Raw genomic sequence first — 17,257 nt, 5'->3', positions numbered from 1 at the left:
AAAAAATTACCTAAAAATAAAGTGAAATTTTTAATAAAATATTTAAGTTATGGATAAAAAAGAATGTGGTGAGGAAGGAAGGCTTTGGGGGTGGACGCTTTTCCACAGGACCAGCAGAATGCCTGGAATCTCTAAATCGCTCTTTGAGTATTGATAAGAGGCTCTACAAAGAAGATATTAAAGGAAGTATTGCGTACGCAACTGCTTTAAAAAAGGCCAATATAATAACACAGGAAGAAGAAACTATTTTAAAAAAAGGATTGAATTTGGTAAGTCTCTTAATAGATTAGAACAGCCCTTTTAGTTGCGCTGAACATCAGTATTATATCGTTATATCATCTCGATCGATTTTTTATAGTTAAACTTTATATAATTGAGTTCATAGTCAAATGAAATAAACATTATTGATAATTGTGAGCGCTCTGTAATTAACTTCCCGTATGGTAATCGCAAAAAATCGAAAATGAGAATTTTTATATATCTTTCAGATTTCAGAGGATTCTGAACATTTTGGCATACCTTGGAAAATATGGATGTATATGTGTGTGTGCGCGCGTGTGTCTGTGCGGATACAAGTTTTCGTCGACGATTTCGCGAACACGGATTAACCGATTTGAACAATGCAAAAAAAACAAAACCTGAACATTAGACAGATGTACATTGTATTATCAGATATTTTATGAAGATTATATATAAGTACAAATTTTGTGTACATTCATATGGGTGCAGTACCAATGTTACACGTTAGACTACGCGGCGCTTTTGCGCTTTGATATTTGGACTCCAAATCTGCTATGCAGTGCGATTGCTTAAGAAAATGTTCAAAACTTTCAAAATAAATCAATCAAAATGCCATCAAATAGCAATCAAATCAAAATATAAAAAAATCAAATTTTTCTTTATCAAGTTTTTTTTAATAATTTAGTTTTCGGTTCGGGAATTTCCAGCAATTTGCCTTAAGGCACGATGCCATGGCATCACTAGTTAAAATATTATTGTTAAAGGCCGCAATGAAAACTTAACCCTTTGCACTCGGATGCCGCTGCTCCGACGCCAAAATTTATATAAATCTCGGAATTCGCGAGTGGAAAGGGTTAATAATGAAAAAATATTGCAAAATTAGTATTTCATTACTTTGATTTGATTATATAAAAAGGACTAAATTTTATGCAATATATCAAAGTACGTATTATATTAGAGAGGTGTTCTGAAAATAGTGGTAGCCTATTTTATAACAATTCAGAGCGCACTTCAAATTTCGATAGTAAAAATATTTTTTCCATATATCTTAATTTTGCCAATTAAGTTGAGAAATTATTGATAATTAAATTTACAATCTGATTAAACAGACGCTACAAGAATGGGAAAATGGAAAAATATCGTTTTTGAAATCAGATGAAGATGTTCATACAGTAAACGAAAGGAGAGTAAAGGAATTAATTGGTAATTATAAAAAAATTACGTAAACGTATTTAAAAAAAAAGTTTGTTAGAGATAAAACAAATTTCTATAAAAGCAAGCACGATAAATAAATAATAATAAAAAAAGTGTTTTTCACTTGATCTTTATTTTCTTATTTGAATCATAATAGTTGATTTATGCTCCCATACATAATTTTTTACCTATCACAATTATTTTGTACCATAAAAATATAAATATATTTATATTTTCCCATTTTATGATCCCTATATATAGAAGCAAACATCAACTATTAAGATTTATAAACTTATTATAATAACAATAAATATAAATAAATATAAATATAAATTATAAATTATATAGGGTCAGAAATTGGAGGAAAATTGCACACAGGACGAAGCCGAAACGATCAAGTTGTAACAGATATGAAATTATGGATGTTGGAAAACATATCAGAATTACAAAAAACTATTGCCGTTTTTGTCCAGGTATTTTATTTCTTTTTTTTTCAATATTAAAATAAATCAATACTCATTACTATTCATGAGTCTGGCTATTTTACTCATCATTAACTTCACTGATCAACAATCTTTAGCCTTAGAAATATGTTTGGCATGATTTAAACCGAAGTTATAACGTCTGCAAGATACCACAACTTTTCAAAGTTAAATTTAATGCAAGAATCAAATCGGAGTCATCTGTATTGAAAATATAGTAAAGCATTGAATATTTCCCATACCAAGGTATCTCTATCTCATACTTGTTATGGATTTCAATATATCTTGGCACTTTAGTCTAAAGACTATTTTTTTAAATCCTTTAATTGCATTCTGTAGCAATGATAAGATTACCATAAAATATATTTAATATATTATATTTTTTATAAAATATATATAGTACGTTTTATAATATTCAGGCACTCCAGAAAAAATCTACTGAATGTATAGATGTACTCATGCCAGGTTACACTCATTTGCAAAGAGGACAACCGGTTAGATTTAGTCATTGGCTTTTGAGGTAATATTTTTTTATTCTCTATTTTACTTACTACCAGTTAAGAATATTTAGTAAATTTGTGAAATTTACAATTGTCAGCCGTAAAGGGGCAATAGTTGTTATAATATTAACAATATTTTAATGATAATAATAATAACTATGGTAATATATGAAACATGAACTATTGAAGGCACTATTCTAATAAATCTGTATTATCAAATAGTCAAGAGTTAACATTGAATCAAACTAATAATTATAGTAATTTGTAATTTCAATTCATTAAAAATATAGATTTAAATTATTTGTGACTATTTCTAAATCATCAGCAATTGAGGTGATGAACAAAATGTTAATTAACGTTTAATACAAACGTTTTTAACATACTATCATTCTTTATAAAATTTTCATTCTTAACATAAAATAAGTAAAGTTTCTAAAAATAGCTATTTGCATACAGAAGGCATACAGTTATTACACGAAGACTTGATTCATGAAATACATATAAAAACATACGTAAATAGAAATTCAAAATTAATATTGCCAATAATAATAAGTAGAATTATCTGAACATCTTCTAAAAATCAAATAAATTCAACTTAAGATACAGTAATCTTATTTTACTTAGGTTAGGTAAATGAAATGTAAATATTTAAACTAAATTTAAGAAAAAAATTTAATTTTAAGCTCATTAACATAAGGATTTGTTAGTGCTAAAACAAGAAAACATTCATATTTTTCATTTTCTACCAGTGCGGTTGTTTAGACTACTTTTTAATTAAAATCATTCGAAAGCCTATTGCTTTACCTAAAATTTAGAAACAGAATTAAATCTAGATCATAGAAAATATTTAAGTACACAATTACTTTTTAATGAGAACACAGGTCCACAGAGTAAAAAAAGTTACCTCTATTGGCTAACTGTGCGTCAGATGTTTTCCAGAAACGACTAAAATTATAAGGTTTTAAGTATCATGCATAAGAATTACTAGATCGAAGATTTTGTCGTTTTTCCTGATTTCCATTTCAATTTTTTGCTATTTGAACCCCCAATTTTGACTTTAGATTCGTGTTCAGCAGTAAAAACTACACTAGAAAACATGCCGCAAACCCAACCAGACATTTTTTTTTTGAAGTAAAACTTCTTTAGGCGCGACTATGGAGTAAATCTGTACAAATGCAACGAAAATAGCGTTACGCCCGAACAGTTCGTCATTCGCTCTCGATGAAATCATTTCTATACTGTTCGATTGTGATTAGACGTCGTGTCGTGTGAATAGAGATCTGTCGTTGTATGCGTACCGGCATCAATAAGGAAATTAAGTCTTGATTGCTAGTTACAATGGCAAAACCGATCATGTCATATTTGAAGTATGACTTTAATTACATTATTGTTTTCAATTATTATAAATATTTTTAATGCTATTATAAATATATAATTTGTAAATTATTATTATATGAATATATATAATGATTGACATTAATAAATTCAAAATTGTTATATAATGTTTTATTTTTAACGTAAATGCCATCTTGTACAATAGCAAAATAGTTTTACTTCAATCGCGTGTGAACCTTACGCGCACTCTTTTTTTTAATTTGTGGACTTGTGTAATTGAAGCATTTAGATATAAATAAGTCACTAAGTCACCTTTAATAATCAGCGTCCATGCCCTTTATAGATCGTAATTAGTTACCTAGAAGTGTAGTTTGCTCCAACTTTTAGCCATGCTTGGCCGTTGGTGTCCGACCATCAACGACTGCGAGATTTGCGGAAGCGCGTGGCAATGTGTCCGTTAGGAAGCGGCGCATTGGCGGGAAATCCTCTCAAAGTGGATAGGAAAGCGCTGGCTGAAGATCTTGGATTTGACTCCGGCCCGACAATGAATAGCATGCATACCGTATCTGATCGGGACTTTGTCGGTAGAGTATTAAAATTTAGAAATACAGCATGTCCGACTTGCTCGCCAGAGATCCTCGGAATAGATACCGAAGTTAAGGGGGTCTTCCTATGTGACGGCCTGTTTTTTATGGATATTTTAGGATTTTTTTTTCTACGACCAGTAAATATTTAGAGCTTCAAGCTTTTATCATTTATTAACACATATTTGGATAAATATAAAATTTCAGCTAAAAATATTCAGTCAAACTAGAGTTACAGCGCTCTGAACACCCCGCCCTCGAACAAAAAGCTCCCACTTCCTCCACGATTCCGGCTGATCGGCTTATCTGAAAAAAATAATAAACGGCGTTTTAATTTGTAGGCTTAAAAGCACGGAATGACCTATAATCAAATGAATATAACAAAAATTGGATTTTTGATAGACATTTGAAATAAAAGTTGCAAATTAGGCGTTTTTTTTGTTTTTTTGCTATAAAAAAATCGAAAATTGATAATAGTTCATTCCATGCGTTTAAATATATTGAGTGTGCCCTGTAAATTTCAAGTAATTCGGTCCAGCAGTTTCTGAGATACAATGGAGGAAAGTTTGAAAAACACAGTTTTGAGAAAAACGCGTTTAAAATTACAAGTCCGTTAAAAACTAAGCGAACCACTCTTTCTTTTACCTGCTGTACCTTTAAAACGACTTCGAATTTTCTAAATCGCAGCAATTTATGAAAAAAAATTGTTTTTTTCAACCTATCACATAGGAAGACCCCCTTAAGAAGGGAGCCTGCTTTAGAGGCTTCAAAAATCGCTTTTTTAAGAATTTTTAGGGAAGTAAATAAATATTTAATTCAAACGAAACTTTTACGTTTTATTGTAATATATTTCAACATTCTTCTCAATTTTTTTCCTTAAAATATATGCTATAATATACCGGATACAACCATTTTGCTCATGCGTCACGAGTGTGCAGCTATCATTTGACGGGAAAGATGCAGGTCACAATTTCAATCCGAAACAAAACAATCAAAGCAAATATATATTTTCAATGGTATAGATTCTAGTTAAACCTAAAAAAAACCAAAAAAATGAGAAATTGACCAATTTTTCGCAACTTGAAATAAAAATCATGTTTTTGATACAAAATTTCACTTTAGATTGTTTAAAAAGTGGGTTAATTATAAATATTCAGCTTTTTAGGTTCAACTAGAATAGAATTTAATCGAGTAGTTTAGATGGGACGTTTAGTTTGTTTCCTATCTTTCCCGTCAATTAGGAAGATTCGAAAAAATTAAAAACAGGAAATCACGCGTCGAAGTTTTCGTTCCGTTCATGCTTGACGCTTGTTCACTATTTCTTCAATAATTCCGAAAATAATTTGAATTTGTTTCTAGTTCTCTAACTAGTTTTGAAAGACATTTTGCGGATTTTTTTAATCCTCTAAAGCAGGCTTCCTCCTTAAGTTAAGTTAGTGCTGACTATATGTTGTTAAAAGAGGCAAATAAAAATATGTAAAAAATGTGAATATACAATGTCTTCTTCTTCACAAACTTTAAACTCTTTTTTATGAAACACTTTCTAAAAATTAAATTGTACATCACCTGCACTAAAATACCTCGAACTGTCCTAATCAAATACCTAATAACTCTCGAAATGTAAAAAATATTTATAAATGAAGTTCAGAGGGGGAAAATATATATATATATATATATATATATATATAAATTTTTTCCATGCTCCTTACGAAGTTTGATTGAATTGCGCTCTATCTAAATGTTAATATTAAGAGCTAAAACTTTTAGAGAATTGTTTTTTATCAATTTGGAACTATTTGAGCCCCTGGGAACAAGGAAATACAAAAATGACCATTTTAAGGACCACCCTAATATATATATATATATATATATATATATAATAACATTATTTAATACATATAAATATTTTCTTGTGTCCTTTTACTACCTTAATAAGGCTTTTTTGCTTTAAACATTTTTAATCAATTACTTCTAACTAGCTGCCTATAGTAAAGATTATCATATTCAAAAACGGATAGGTATGAATTTTTTTTTTTCAATCCAAATCTGTCCTACACAGATTTTTCACAAATACTATTATGGTTATTGGCATTTGTTCACAATTAGCACATTTGTTTATGTAATCTAAAAATATCTAGGCTAAATTTGTATTTTCAAATATTTCGTAATGTTCTAAATCTTGTTATATACATTTTATAAATGTATATACTTGAATCTCAAGGTGAAGCTGTATTTCATCCTGTAACATTTTATTGTTATTAAAAAATAATGCGTTATTTACTGGAAAATTACATTATTAAATTATTTTAATAAATATTAATGTTCCTATAATCTATACATACGTGCTGAGGAAGACTCAATTGAATTTTACTAATTTTTTTCTTTTCCTATTAGCTGAATTTCTGTTCGATTGCTCTTTGTGTTCATCTCATTTGAGTCGACTGGCTGAGGACCTGATAATTTTCTGCAGCAAAGAATTTCGTTTTATATCCCTGGATGATGGTTATTCTACTGGGAGCAGTCTCATGCCACAAAAAAGAAATCCTGATAGCGCAGAGTTGGTTCGTGGAATGTCAGGCACAATTTTCGGCCAGGTTTGAAAAAAATAAATCAAATCATTCTTACCTTTATAATTAGTCCAAGTAAAAAATATCTCTTGCCCGACATTGCTAAAATAAAACTCCATTTAACAATAAAACAAATAAAACTCCTTTACAGAAATTGTTATAATAAAATTGATCACTTGATGAGAGGACAACTGTTTGGATTGTCATCTATAAAATAACGTAGTTAGTTTTCGGACGGTCAAGTCTGATAAATAAGACGTATATATGAGAGATGTCTTTTTCCATTGATTATAATATTTATTTCATAATAATTCTTTATTTCACAAATGTTTACCAATAAAAATAATATTTTAGCTTTGTGGATTCATGATGACTTTAAAAGGATTACCGTCAACATACAATAAGGACTTACAAGGAGATAAGTTGGCGATGTTTTCAGCCTACGATAGTTTACGTGATGTTTTGCAAGTGATTACTGGATGCATTTGCACTATGAAGGTAAATATTAATTAATAAAAGTAAAATTAATATCTCCATACTTGACATAACATTTGTAAGTTATGTACAGTACAGGCCAAAAGTTTCCGGACACTTGAAAAAAATCTCATTTTCTGAGTTTTTTAGCTATATTTTTCATATAAAAATAATTTTATTCAAGTTGGTTTTGTACATTCTACGTAGTATTAATATTTAGTGACTGATTTCTAACCAATTTGTGAGAAACAGTAGACTAATTAGTAATGAAAATGTTAAAATGTCACTGCAGTCGATTTTCCTGAATATGACCACCCTTTGTTTTGATCACTGCAGCGCATATTTTTGGTAATCTTTCGACGAGTTTTTGCAATGTTTGCGCAGGTATGTTCTTCCAGGACTCGTTAAGGCAATTCCACAGGGCAGGGAGGCTGCTTGGATGCAAATCAGTCAGACAAATGCACTACAGTTCTATTGGATTAAGATCCATTATTTGAAGTATTTTTTCATCTTGTTTTCGCTTCAAATAATTGGCACAGAGTCGGGAAGTGTGTTTAGGGTCATTATCTTGTTGAAAAATAAATTTTGGACCAATTAAATTGAAACCAGATGGAATGGCGTGGCGCTCAAGTATGCTATGATACTGTTCTTTCTTTAAAGTTCCATGTATTTTGACAAGCGATCCGACTCCATTGAATCCAAAACAACCCCAAGCCATCACTGAACCACCACCGTGCTTCACCTTTGTCGAAATACACTTAGAATTGAGTCTTTCATTACCCTTCCTACGTCGATGATTTCCGAAAAGTTCGAATTTTGACTCATCCGTCCATAAAACTGATTTCCATTGATTGATGGTCCAATTTAAGTGGGTTTTGGCAAATTGCAATCTCTTTTGTTTATTTACTGCTCGCAGAAGTGGTTTTTTGAGTGGCCTGCACAATCGCCGGATCTTAATCCAATAGAGCTGTTGTGGGACGAGCTTAAATGCCGCTTGAAGGATTTGCATCCAACCAGCCTTGCTGCCCTGTGGAATTGCCTTAACGAGTCCTGGAAGAACATACCTGCGCAAACATTGCAAAAACTTGTCAAAAGATTACCAAAAATATGCGCTGCAGCGATCAAAGCAAAGGGTGGTCATATTCAGGAAAATCGACTGTGACATTTTAACATTTTCATTGCTAATTAGTCCGTCATTTCTCACAAATGGGTTACAAATCAGTCACTAAATATTAATACTACGTAGAATGTACAAAACTAACTTGAATAAAATTATTTTTATATGCAAAATATAGCTAAAAACTCAGAAAATGAGATTTTTCATGTGTCCGGAAACTTTTGGCCTGTACTGTATATGGAGGCTTAGTCCATATTAAATACCAAAGATAGACAATAATAAAATTTCATAAAATATATTTATATTTCGTTTATTTTATATATGATTAATATCCACGACACTATGTGTTGTCATACTAATCGTTAATAAAATGTTATTGGTATTTTCGTATTTATAATTGAAAAGAAAGGTTTTAAGAATCATACATTTTAGGCAAATTCGACTAGGGAGAAACAAAAACCGTGTCCGATCTGACACTTGAATTTCCTTTTGTTTTTCTCAGTGCTGTCACTATATGGGCCAATCTGTCCAGAGACATGTGATGCGTGTTGACAAGCCGCGATGCGTGTTGGCAACCGCTACATCACTCCGCCACTCGTGTTCTTTATACTACGTATATTGTTTATTATGACAATGGTAATGACACTATGTGTGATTATATTTATCATTTACACAACGTAGATATTATTTGAGTATTTTATAAAAAAGGAAAAAAAGTCAAGAATTATAATTTTGGCATTTCGAACATGGAGCAAACAAAAACGAGATCTGATCTGACACTTGAACTTTTTGTTTTTGAGCTGACACTATGATGAGCTTCAAATAATGAACATCTGTCAAGTTAAAATGCGATGTGTGTTGACAGGTCGCTACAGATCACTCCGCCCTAATGAAAAAGATTGTTTCGCATCTCTGAGTGCCATCTTGAACTTCCTTGTAAATTTCTTTTGGTTGAGATTGTGTGATAATTTTATTTGTTCGTGGCCGTGGCCGTTTTGAATGCCGTGTTGGCTTGTTGAGTTTGTTGATTGCTTACGTGGCCCTTCGCTGGTGAGTTAGCGGTTGAGTAGATGTGGCCCTTCGCTGGTGAGTTAGCGGCTGAGTATATTTGACACTTCGCTGGTGAGTTAGCGGTTGAGTGTATGTGGCCCTTCGCTGGTGAGTTAGCGGTTGAGTGTATGTGGCCCTCGCTGGTGAGTTAGCGGTTGAGTATATGTGGCCCTTCGCTGGTGAGTTAGCGGTTGAGTATATGTGGCCCTTTTGAATGGCGGTTGCCGATGTTTGTTGGTGCTCCCTGTCCTCTGCCGTGGTGCTCATAATCGACTCATTTTCCAGGATAATGAGGGATTTATTGAGCACGTGTTGTTGTTGTTCTGGATGTGCGTGGTCGGAGTCTCAGTTGTAGGATTAGAATGTTCTTCGAGTTATGGCGGTTGTGAGCCATTTATATTCATTATTTATTTTTTAAAAATTCTTTTTTTAATAATTCATGAGACTTCAATTTATTTTTTTGTTACTTCTAAATGTGTCTTGATCTTCTTACCTTCTTTCCTTCTATATGCGTGCTATTAATTCACGTTCGCGGTCACCACTAAAGAAACTCGTGTTCTTTATACTACGTATATTGTTTATTATGACAATGGTAATGACACTATGTGTGATTATATTTATCATTTACACAACGTAGATATTATTTGAGTATTTATATAAAAGGAAAAAAAGTCAAGAATTATAATTTTGGCATTTCGAACATGGAGCAAACAAAAACGAGATCTGATCTGACACTTGAACTTTTTGTTTTGAGCTGACACTATGATGAGCTTCAAATAATGAACATCTGTCAAGTTAAAATGCGATGTGTGTTGACAGGTCGCTACATGTATATAAATCAAAATCATAGACCTTATAATACATATTGGGTAAAGTAAAAAGTTCGTGTCGTTTTCCGTCGTTATAAATACTTCAGGAAGTTCAGATCGCAGCGGCACCAGTGAACCCTCGTTAGAAAGGTTCTTTGAGCATTATTTTGATGGTATAATAAAAAAATTTGTCAAGTGGTTGAAAAGTTATTTGTGTTTGAAAATGGAGAAAACTAATAAAAAAAATCGCTATATTTTCCAATATTATTATGATAGAGGGAAGAACGCTGCGCAGTATTGTGAAAAAAATTATGCAGTATAAGGTTAAGGTACTTTATCAAAATCTGCTGTTCGGAAATGGTTCGCTCCCTTTCGTTCTGGTAATTTTGATGTGAAAGATGTCGTCGAATCACTAAAAAGTTGATAAAATTCTATAAATGCAGGAGGGAACTAGCCATTGATCGGAAAACTGTGTTGAACCAATTACATAAGCTATGTACAAAAGAAAGCTCGATGAAAGGAAGCTTCATGAATTGGGCGCGAAGAACTTGATAGACCGAATAAACGTCTGCGATACGCTGCTGAAATACAATGAAATCGAACCATTTCTGAAACTTTTCATAACTGATAAGAAAAGGTAGATTATATACGACAATCGGAGGCAAAATAAATCATAGTTTAGTGGTGGTGAGCGATGACAAACGTTTACAAGTCAGGAATGACACTGGAAAAGGTGATGTTGCGTTGATGGTGGGACTGACTGGAAGGTAATTGTCAATCATGAGGTACTTACAGTTGGTCAGACCATTAATTATCAATCCTACTCTAAATAAAAGAGAACGCCAAGCAATTGGAAGAAAAAAACTTAAATTGAAGATATTGTCTTCCATCATGACAAAGCCCGACCATACACTTGTGACCCGCCAAAAGTTGCGAAAGCTTAGTTCAGAAATGATTATGCATCCACCGTATATTCCAAACATAGTACTATCTGGCAAAATTTTGTTCCAATCTCTGCAAAACTATCTTAATGGAATTAACCCCTTTACTTACGATTTAGATTCGAAAATGTCGGCCCAAAGTCGTTCAAGCTGGCCGCGGCGTTATGACTATTTTCCCTCATAGTGTACGGTTTATCACAAAAATAAAAATAATTTTGTATTTTATAGTTTCGTATGAATAAATATTTTGCAATACTTGCGTTTACCATAACGGGCCATGCCCGAAATGCGTAATATTTGGTTCTAGCCTGAATATCGTACGCGGCCTTGCCCGTAATATTCACTTTTGGCCTAGAAATCGCACGCGGGCTCTGCTCATCATTTTAAGTGAAGGGGTTAAACTGATTTAAAAAAAAAAAACTTGCAAAAAGGACTTGATTAAGTTTTTCAACCAGAAACCACAGAAGTTCTTCACCGCATGGCTCCACTCGAAAAATAAATTGCTATAAAAAAAACTTGTTGAGTTTCACTAAATAAACGAAACGAACTTTTTACTTGGCCCATGGGCACTTGTCTATGGTATGTTGATATGTATGTATTATATTGGGTATTATGTATTAAATAAATGCATGCTGAAGGTGCAGATGTACATGCCAACACCGCATCAATAACGGTAATGGGAAGGTCAACATAATTTTTTTTTTTTTTTGAAATATTTGAATTTAATCGTCGATATCGGTTGGGTAGAAATACCAGTCGACTCAACAAAACTGATATCGAAAAGTAAGAAAAGATATGAGCGACACGACAAGATACCATGCATACCAAGACTTATCTTTAGGAACATTATTCTGGTGCCGTTCAATTTTTCTCACTCTTCTTGTGACGCACCATCATATCATCAATATATATTTAACACTTACGGGACGGCACCGATTTCAAAACAATCTACTGTACCAGCTGTAAACTTGATTTCATTGTGTATGTTATGCAATTTGTCTGATAAAAATTAGTGATCATTGAAAGATATTGAAGGATCATTAAAGGTGATCATTTTATAAAGAACGTTGACGTTCAAAATAATTTTCAAAATGCATAGCTGGTTGATTTTGACATGATTTACAATAAGATGTTGTTCGTCGCCTTCCTCCTGGTGCTTTTCTATCAGTAATACAATCCCTTTTTCTTTCTCTCGCATTTAGAATATGCCACTGATTAGTCAGTATATTTGTTCATTTTTTTGCTGCCATAATGGATTGTTTTCTCTATTATGTTGTCTAATAATTCATTTGTAAAATATAAAGTAAAATAATCTATTGGATGTCTTATATTGCTTGGTATTTGTAGCCGGGGTGTTTGTTGATGTATGTCAAACTCGATTATTGAAGGAGAATCGGCACATTCGCTAATGTCTTTCCACTCTTCATTTAATTTGTTGAACTTCTTCTTCTTTTTGTTGGTTGGATAATATCACCATCATCAAATTCGTCACTATCTTCGGTGCAAATAGTAATTTCGTAAAATTTGTCTGTATGAATGTCTATTTGAAACTCATCTTCACTACTGCCTAACTCACAAAATTTACAAGTCATTTGCCTTATTTAAAAGCACTCGGTCGTTTTAAATATTAAAAAAAAATTCAAAATACAACACTGTTTATCACTGCTATATGTAATTTATTCAACTTTTCGATGCAAACTGAGACATTGTTTATAAAATAGTCTGTGCCTCACAGAGTATGTTTAAAACATAATATAAATAATTCGGAATTAAAATCATGAAAATTTACATTTGTTCAACACTCGTTTGGGTATTTAAGGACACTAGTAACTAATAGCATATTTCACTTATTTTCAGATAAACGCTGATGTTTGCCGTAGTGCTCTAACGACGGATATGTTGGCTACTGATTTGGCATATTATCTAACTGGTCGCGGTGTAGCATTTAGGAAAGCTCATAAGTTAACGGGCGAGGCAGTGGCAATGGCTGAAAAGCTCCAGATTCCACTTCACCAATTGAGCTTGTCAGATTTACAAAAAATTAGGTATAAATATTATTTTTTTCGTTTAGATGTATTTATTATAATTTCCAATGTTGTTTCTACAGTCCTGCTTTCGAAACATCCGTATATAAAATTTGGGATTTTGAGCATAGTGTGGACCAGTACTCATCAATCGGAGGAACTGCAAAGTCCGCTGTATTGCAGCAGATTCAAGAATTACATTCGTGGGCTGAAAATACACAACAAAAATGAGAAAATTAACTAAATAAATCATTTTTTTATGATAAACTAAATAAAACTATATAAAAAAATTAAATTAATAATTAAAATATCAGAAATTGTATACATCAGTGAGAAAAATATATTGCAATTGTTTTTTTTTCTTGTCAATTATTATTCACATAAAATTATAATTTAATTTTAAAAAAAGGATGATGAAATTCAAGAAGAAATTCCTGGTAAATACAAACATTTTGTTACGAATTATTAATTCATTAAAATATAAAAACTAATTTATAGAAAATAGAGTACGTTAGTAAGTAGAGTAGAGTAGTTAAGTACTTATTTGTCGTTATTATGAATAAGAGTATATATCATTTATTTAAATTATTTATCTAATTTTATTTATAAATCATTTTACAGTGATTCTTGCAAATGAGTTCGATCAAAGAGTGGCTAGTATATTTCTACCATTTGATAACTACGGTAATAAAACTGTTTCCATCACGGATTTACCACTTATTGTACGTGGTTTAGGTAACGTGTCAAAAATTATTATTAGAACTATAAAAAAATTCTTTCAGAAATATTTTATGCTGAAGTGAACAGTTTCGCTAAAGCAAAATGTGAATTATATATTGTTCAAACAGATAAATGGGACAAATCCGTTGCTATAAATTCAAACATGTGTAATCTAGTACATATATAAAATTTTTGAACCCTTTATAAATTTGGATAATTTCCCATATTTAATTATTTTAAGCAATGTGATAAATAAAAATATTAAAAGAATAATTTTAGAAAGAATGATAATTTTTTTTCAACGAAGTTTCAACTCTTTTAGATAAGCTTTATATTTTCAAAACCAAAAAAATTAAAGCTTTATATACATATTTCATAATAAATATATTTGACCCGATTCATGGTTTTTACTTCAGGATGTGTTCCGACGGAAGAAGAATTGCAATTCATCGCAACAAAATGTACAGAACGTGAATTTCCGAACATTGTTCATTTGGCCCATTTCTTGCCATTCATGTTTGAAATGATATTACTTGGAAGGTATTGCAAGACTGCTGCTTAAAATAAATAATATTTTCAATTTTCTTTATGTATCTGTTATAATTTCAACTAAAAACGTAACTAGTTATTATTGGTATTTTTGTAACTTGAGTTGAGGCAAGTTACATGAACTTCCCGATATGTGTAAATAATCGACTTAAGCAATAAAAAATAAATAATTTATGAGTATAATTGCCTGTAATTAGTATTATTGCCTGTAATAAATTAATTTATGAGTATATTTCCTGTAATGAGTATTATTGCCTATAATTGAAAACGAACGAACACGTTAGCTCGGAGTATTTTCTATAAGCAAATTTTTACGAATCAATAATTTTTATAATTGAACCAGTTTCCGTAGGACTTCAATGGTTTAGTATGTTCATTAATACCAAGTATACTCTATCGTTATACCAAGTGAATAGTCTAATTTAAATTTTAACAAACGTCAAAAAAACTACTCATTTTCTCAAACTTTGATGAATTTTTAAAATTAAACTTTGACCATGATATATATCGCCAAAAAAAAGTTCCATAAAAATCGGCATAAATTTTTTTTAACAGTTAATTACAAGAATATGGCTCGGTAGATTTTCTCCTAAAAGTAATCAGTATCATTCCAACCTCACCTAAAACTAATAAATATCATTCTCAACTAATATCTTTCGAACAGTTTTGATTTTTAAAATTCGATTCGGTAGTATGAGCGAATCGGATTCTTTTATGAAAACATAAACTTCCCCTTCGGGAAGTTAAAATTCTACATTAATGCGATATTAATTTAAAAAATGTAAAAAAAATTAAATGTATTATCATTTATTCCGCATAATAAGCAAAGTAACAGTAAATATGTTTTATATTTTATGTTATAAAAAAACTACAAACTACCAAAAAGGGTTAAATCCCATGTATAAAATTGTAATTTGTTACCGCCTTAAAGTTATTAATTTTGTTCTTTTTATACATGAAAAACAGATTCAAACCAGCTGCTCCAGAATTACTTTGAGAGGATTTCAAGCAATAGACGTTGAAAATAAGGGCTACCTTACACCCGATTATTTAAAAAATTTGCTCACAACGCAAGGAGAAGTTTTATCAGAGGTAATACATGCATTTGCAACAGTGACGAAAAATGTCCATCAATGTTTTTTTACTAAAAAATACGGTTGTAATGGTTTTGTGATTACCCAAACTATCTAAGCCGTTTTCCAAAAGCATGGTAAATCGATACAAACAATTATGATTTCGATTTTTTGTGTAATTGAATAACATTGTCACAGAAAAGTTAAAAATATATGACATCAATATGAATCGAGTTGAATTATTTTGCCAAATTGATCGACATTACTGTAGAAGATAGGGTATGGAATAATGCTATAACGCTGTCTAATTGTTAATAATAAGTATAATAAATTTATACTTAAGTAATTTTAAACAACCAATTAAAAAAGTTTTCGTGCGAATATTGTTAATGGCATTTTTGTTTCATTCAAATTAGGAAGAAGTATCAGAATTTATGCGCATCGCCGTCGACCCAAGCACAGGAAACATTCCATTCGAATTCTGTGTCAGCAAACTAAAGGTAATTTTATCAAGCTATTTTAGTATTGGTCCAATGTCTTTAATCGTAACTGCTTCGATTTTGAATTTTCAGTTCATTCCTAAGCCATTAACTGATATTTACTATCTGGCAAAAGCCTCTATGGAAGAAAAACCAAAAACGAGACGGTACAGTACGTACAGGCAAAGTGTTATACAGCAATAAAGAGATTCATAAAAATTAGCATCCTCCATTAAATTTTTTGTATCTTGTTGAAAAGATGTGAATAAATAATATTCAGTATAAATAAATAATAAACAGTATAATTATGCTACATACACAATCATAACGCATTTAAATTAATTAATTTTAATTATTAACTATATAACCAAACCTTCCTATCTTTCGACTAAAAGGAATATTGATATTCTAGACCAGAAAAAAACACACTTAGATAACTTATTAGTTATTGACCAAAAAATAAATCATAATTTCTCCCTACAACATATAGTTCCATATAAGCATAATCGCCTATTATATGATAATAGATGGGTTATTCCAATTTTATTAATAAGTAATAGCAAAGATTCATTTTGAATCCAGACAAATCGCAAAAAATCGAAACATTGCGGACAAAGACCTGATTCTGGAACAAATATTGCTTCTAGAAAGAAACGGATAGCCAGCCAGGTGGAAATATCCCAATGTACAAAAAAAAGTAAAAAAATTAAATAGTTACTTAACAAACAAAAACCAAAATAATACCTTGCTGTCTTGATGAAATAATCACTTAGGTACTTACCTAGGGTGCTTATTGCCTGTCTTGAGCTTTCATTTATCACATGCAGATTGATCTGAATGTTTCATGTGTCCAGACTTGTTTATGTATCATAAAGCAAAAACTCAAAGAACTTATTCAGCAGCCAAAAATATTATTTGAATAGATCATCAAGATGTTGTTTTTGTGTTTCTAAAGCTGGTCCTAGTACATAATCTGGCATGAAGATTTGGTGCTATCAGTTTGAATCCTAAATATTATCCAATGTTGTAAAAGTGGTACTACATGAAAAAAAGCATGTTCATATTGTCACAAATTAGTAAAATAAATATAATATATTAACAATATAAATGTTAATATTG

At 31.1% G+C, this 17,257-nt stretch overlaps 2 protein-coding genes across 2 annotated transcripts; both read left to right on the top strand.

The window, feature by feature from the left end:
• Positions 1-71: 71 nt before the first annotated feature.
• On the top strand, positions 72-13,548 carry LOC113388149 (argininosuccinate lyase; the record flags this gene model as incomplete). Its single annotated transcript, XM_026625551.1, has 9 exons — positions 72-269; positions 1,350-1,443; positions 1,783-1,907; positions 2,336-2,436; positions 4,139-4,335; positions 6,730-6,929; positions 7,257-7,400; positions 13,151-13,338; positions 13,401-13,548. Coding segments are annotated over 9 exons (1,395 nt in total), but the record flags the coding sequence as incomplete, so codon positions are not given.
• A 324-nt stretch (positions 13,549-13,872) lies between these two features.
• On the top strand, positions 13,873-16,342 carry LOC113388148. The gene is made up of 5 exons (XM_026625550.1): positions 13,873-13,882; positions 13,939-14,039; positions 15,553-15,678; positions 16,076-16,159; positions 16,232-16,342. Exons 1-5 carry the CDS (start codon positions 13,873-13,875, stop codon positions 16,340-16,342), a joined length of 432 nt encoding a protein of 143 aa, XP_026481335.1.
• Positions 16,343-17,257: the final 915 nt, after the last annotated feature.

This window comes from Ctenocephalides felis, unplaced genomic scaffold (assembly GCF_003426905.1).
Source record: "Ctenocephalides felis isolate EL2017-DRISC unplaced genomic scaffold, ASM342690v1 CF-g0.4_SCAFFOLD_03572, whole genome shotgun sequence".
NCBI lineage: Eukaryota > Metazoa > Arthropoda > Insecta > Siphonaptera > Pulicidae > Ctenocephalides > Ctenocephalides felis.
Note: the sequence above shows the minus strand (reverse complement) of the source record. Positions and strands in the feature narration are given on the sequence as shown.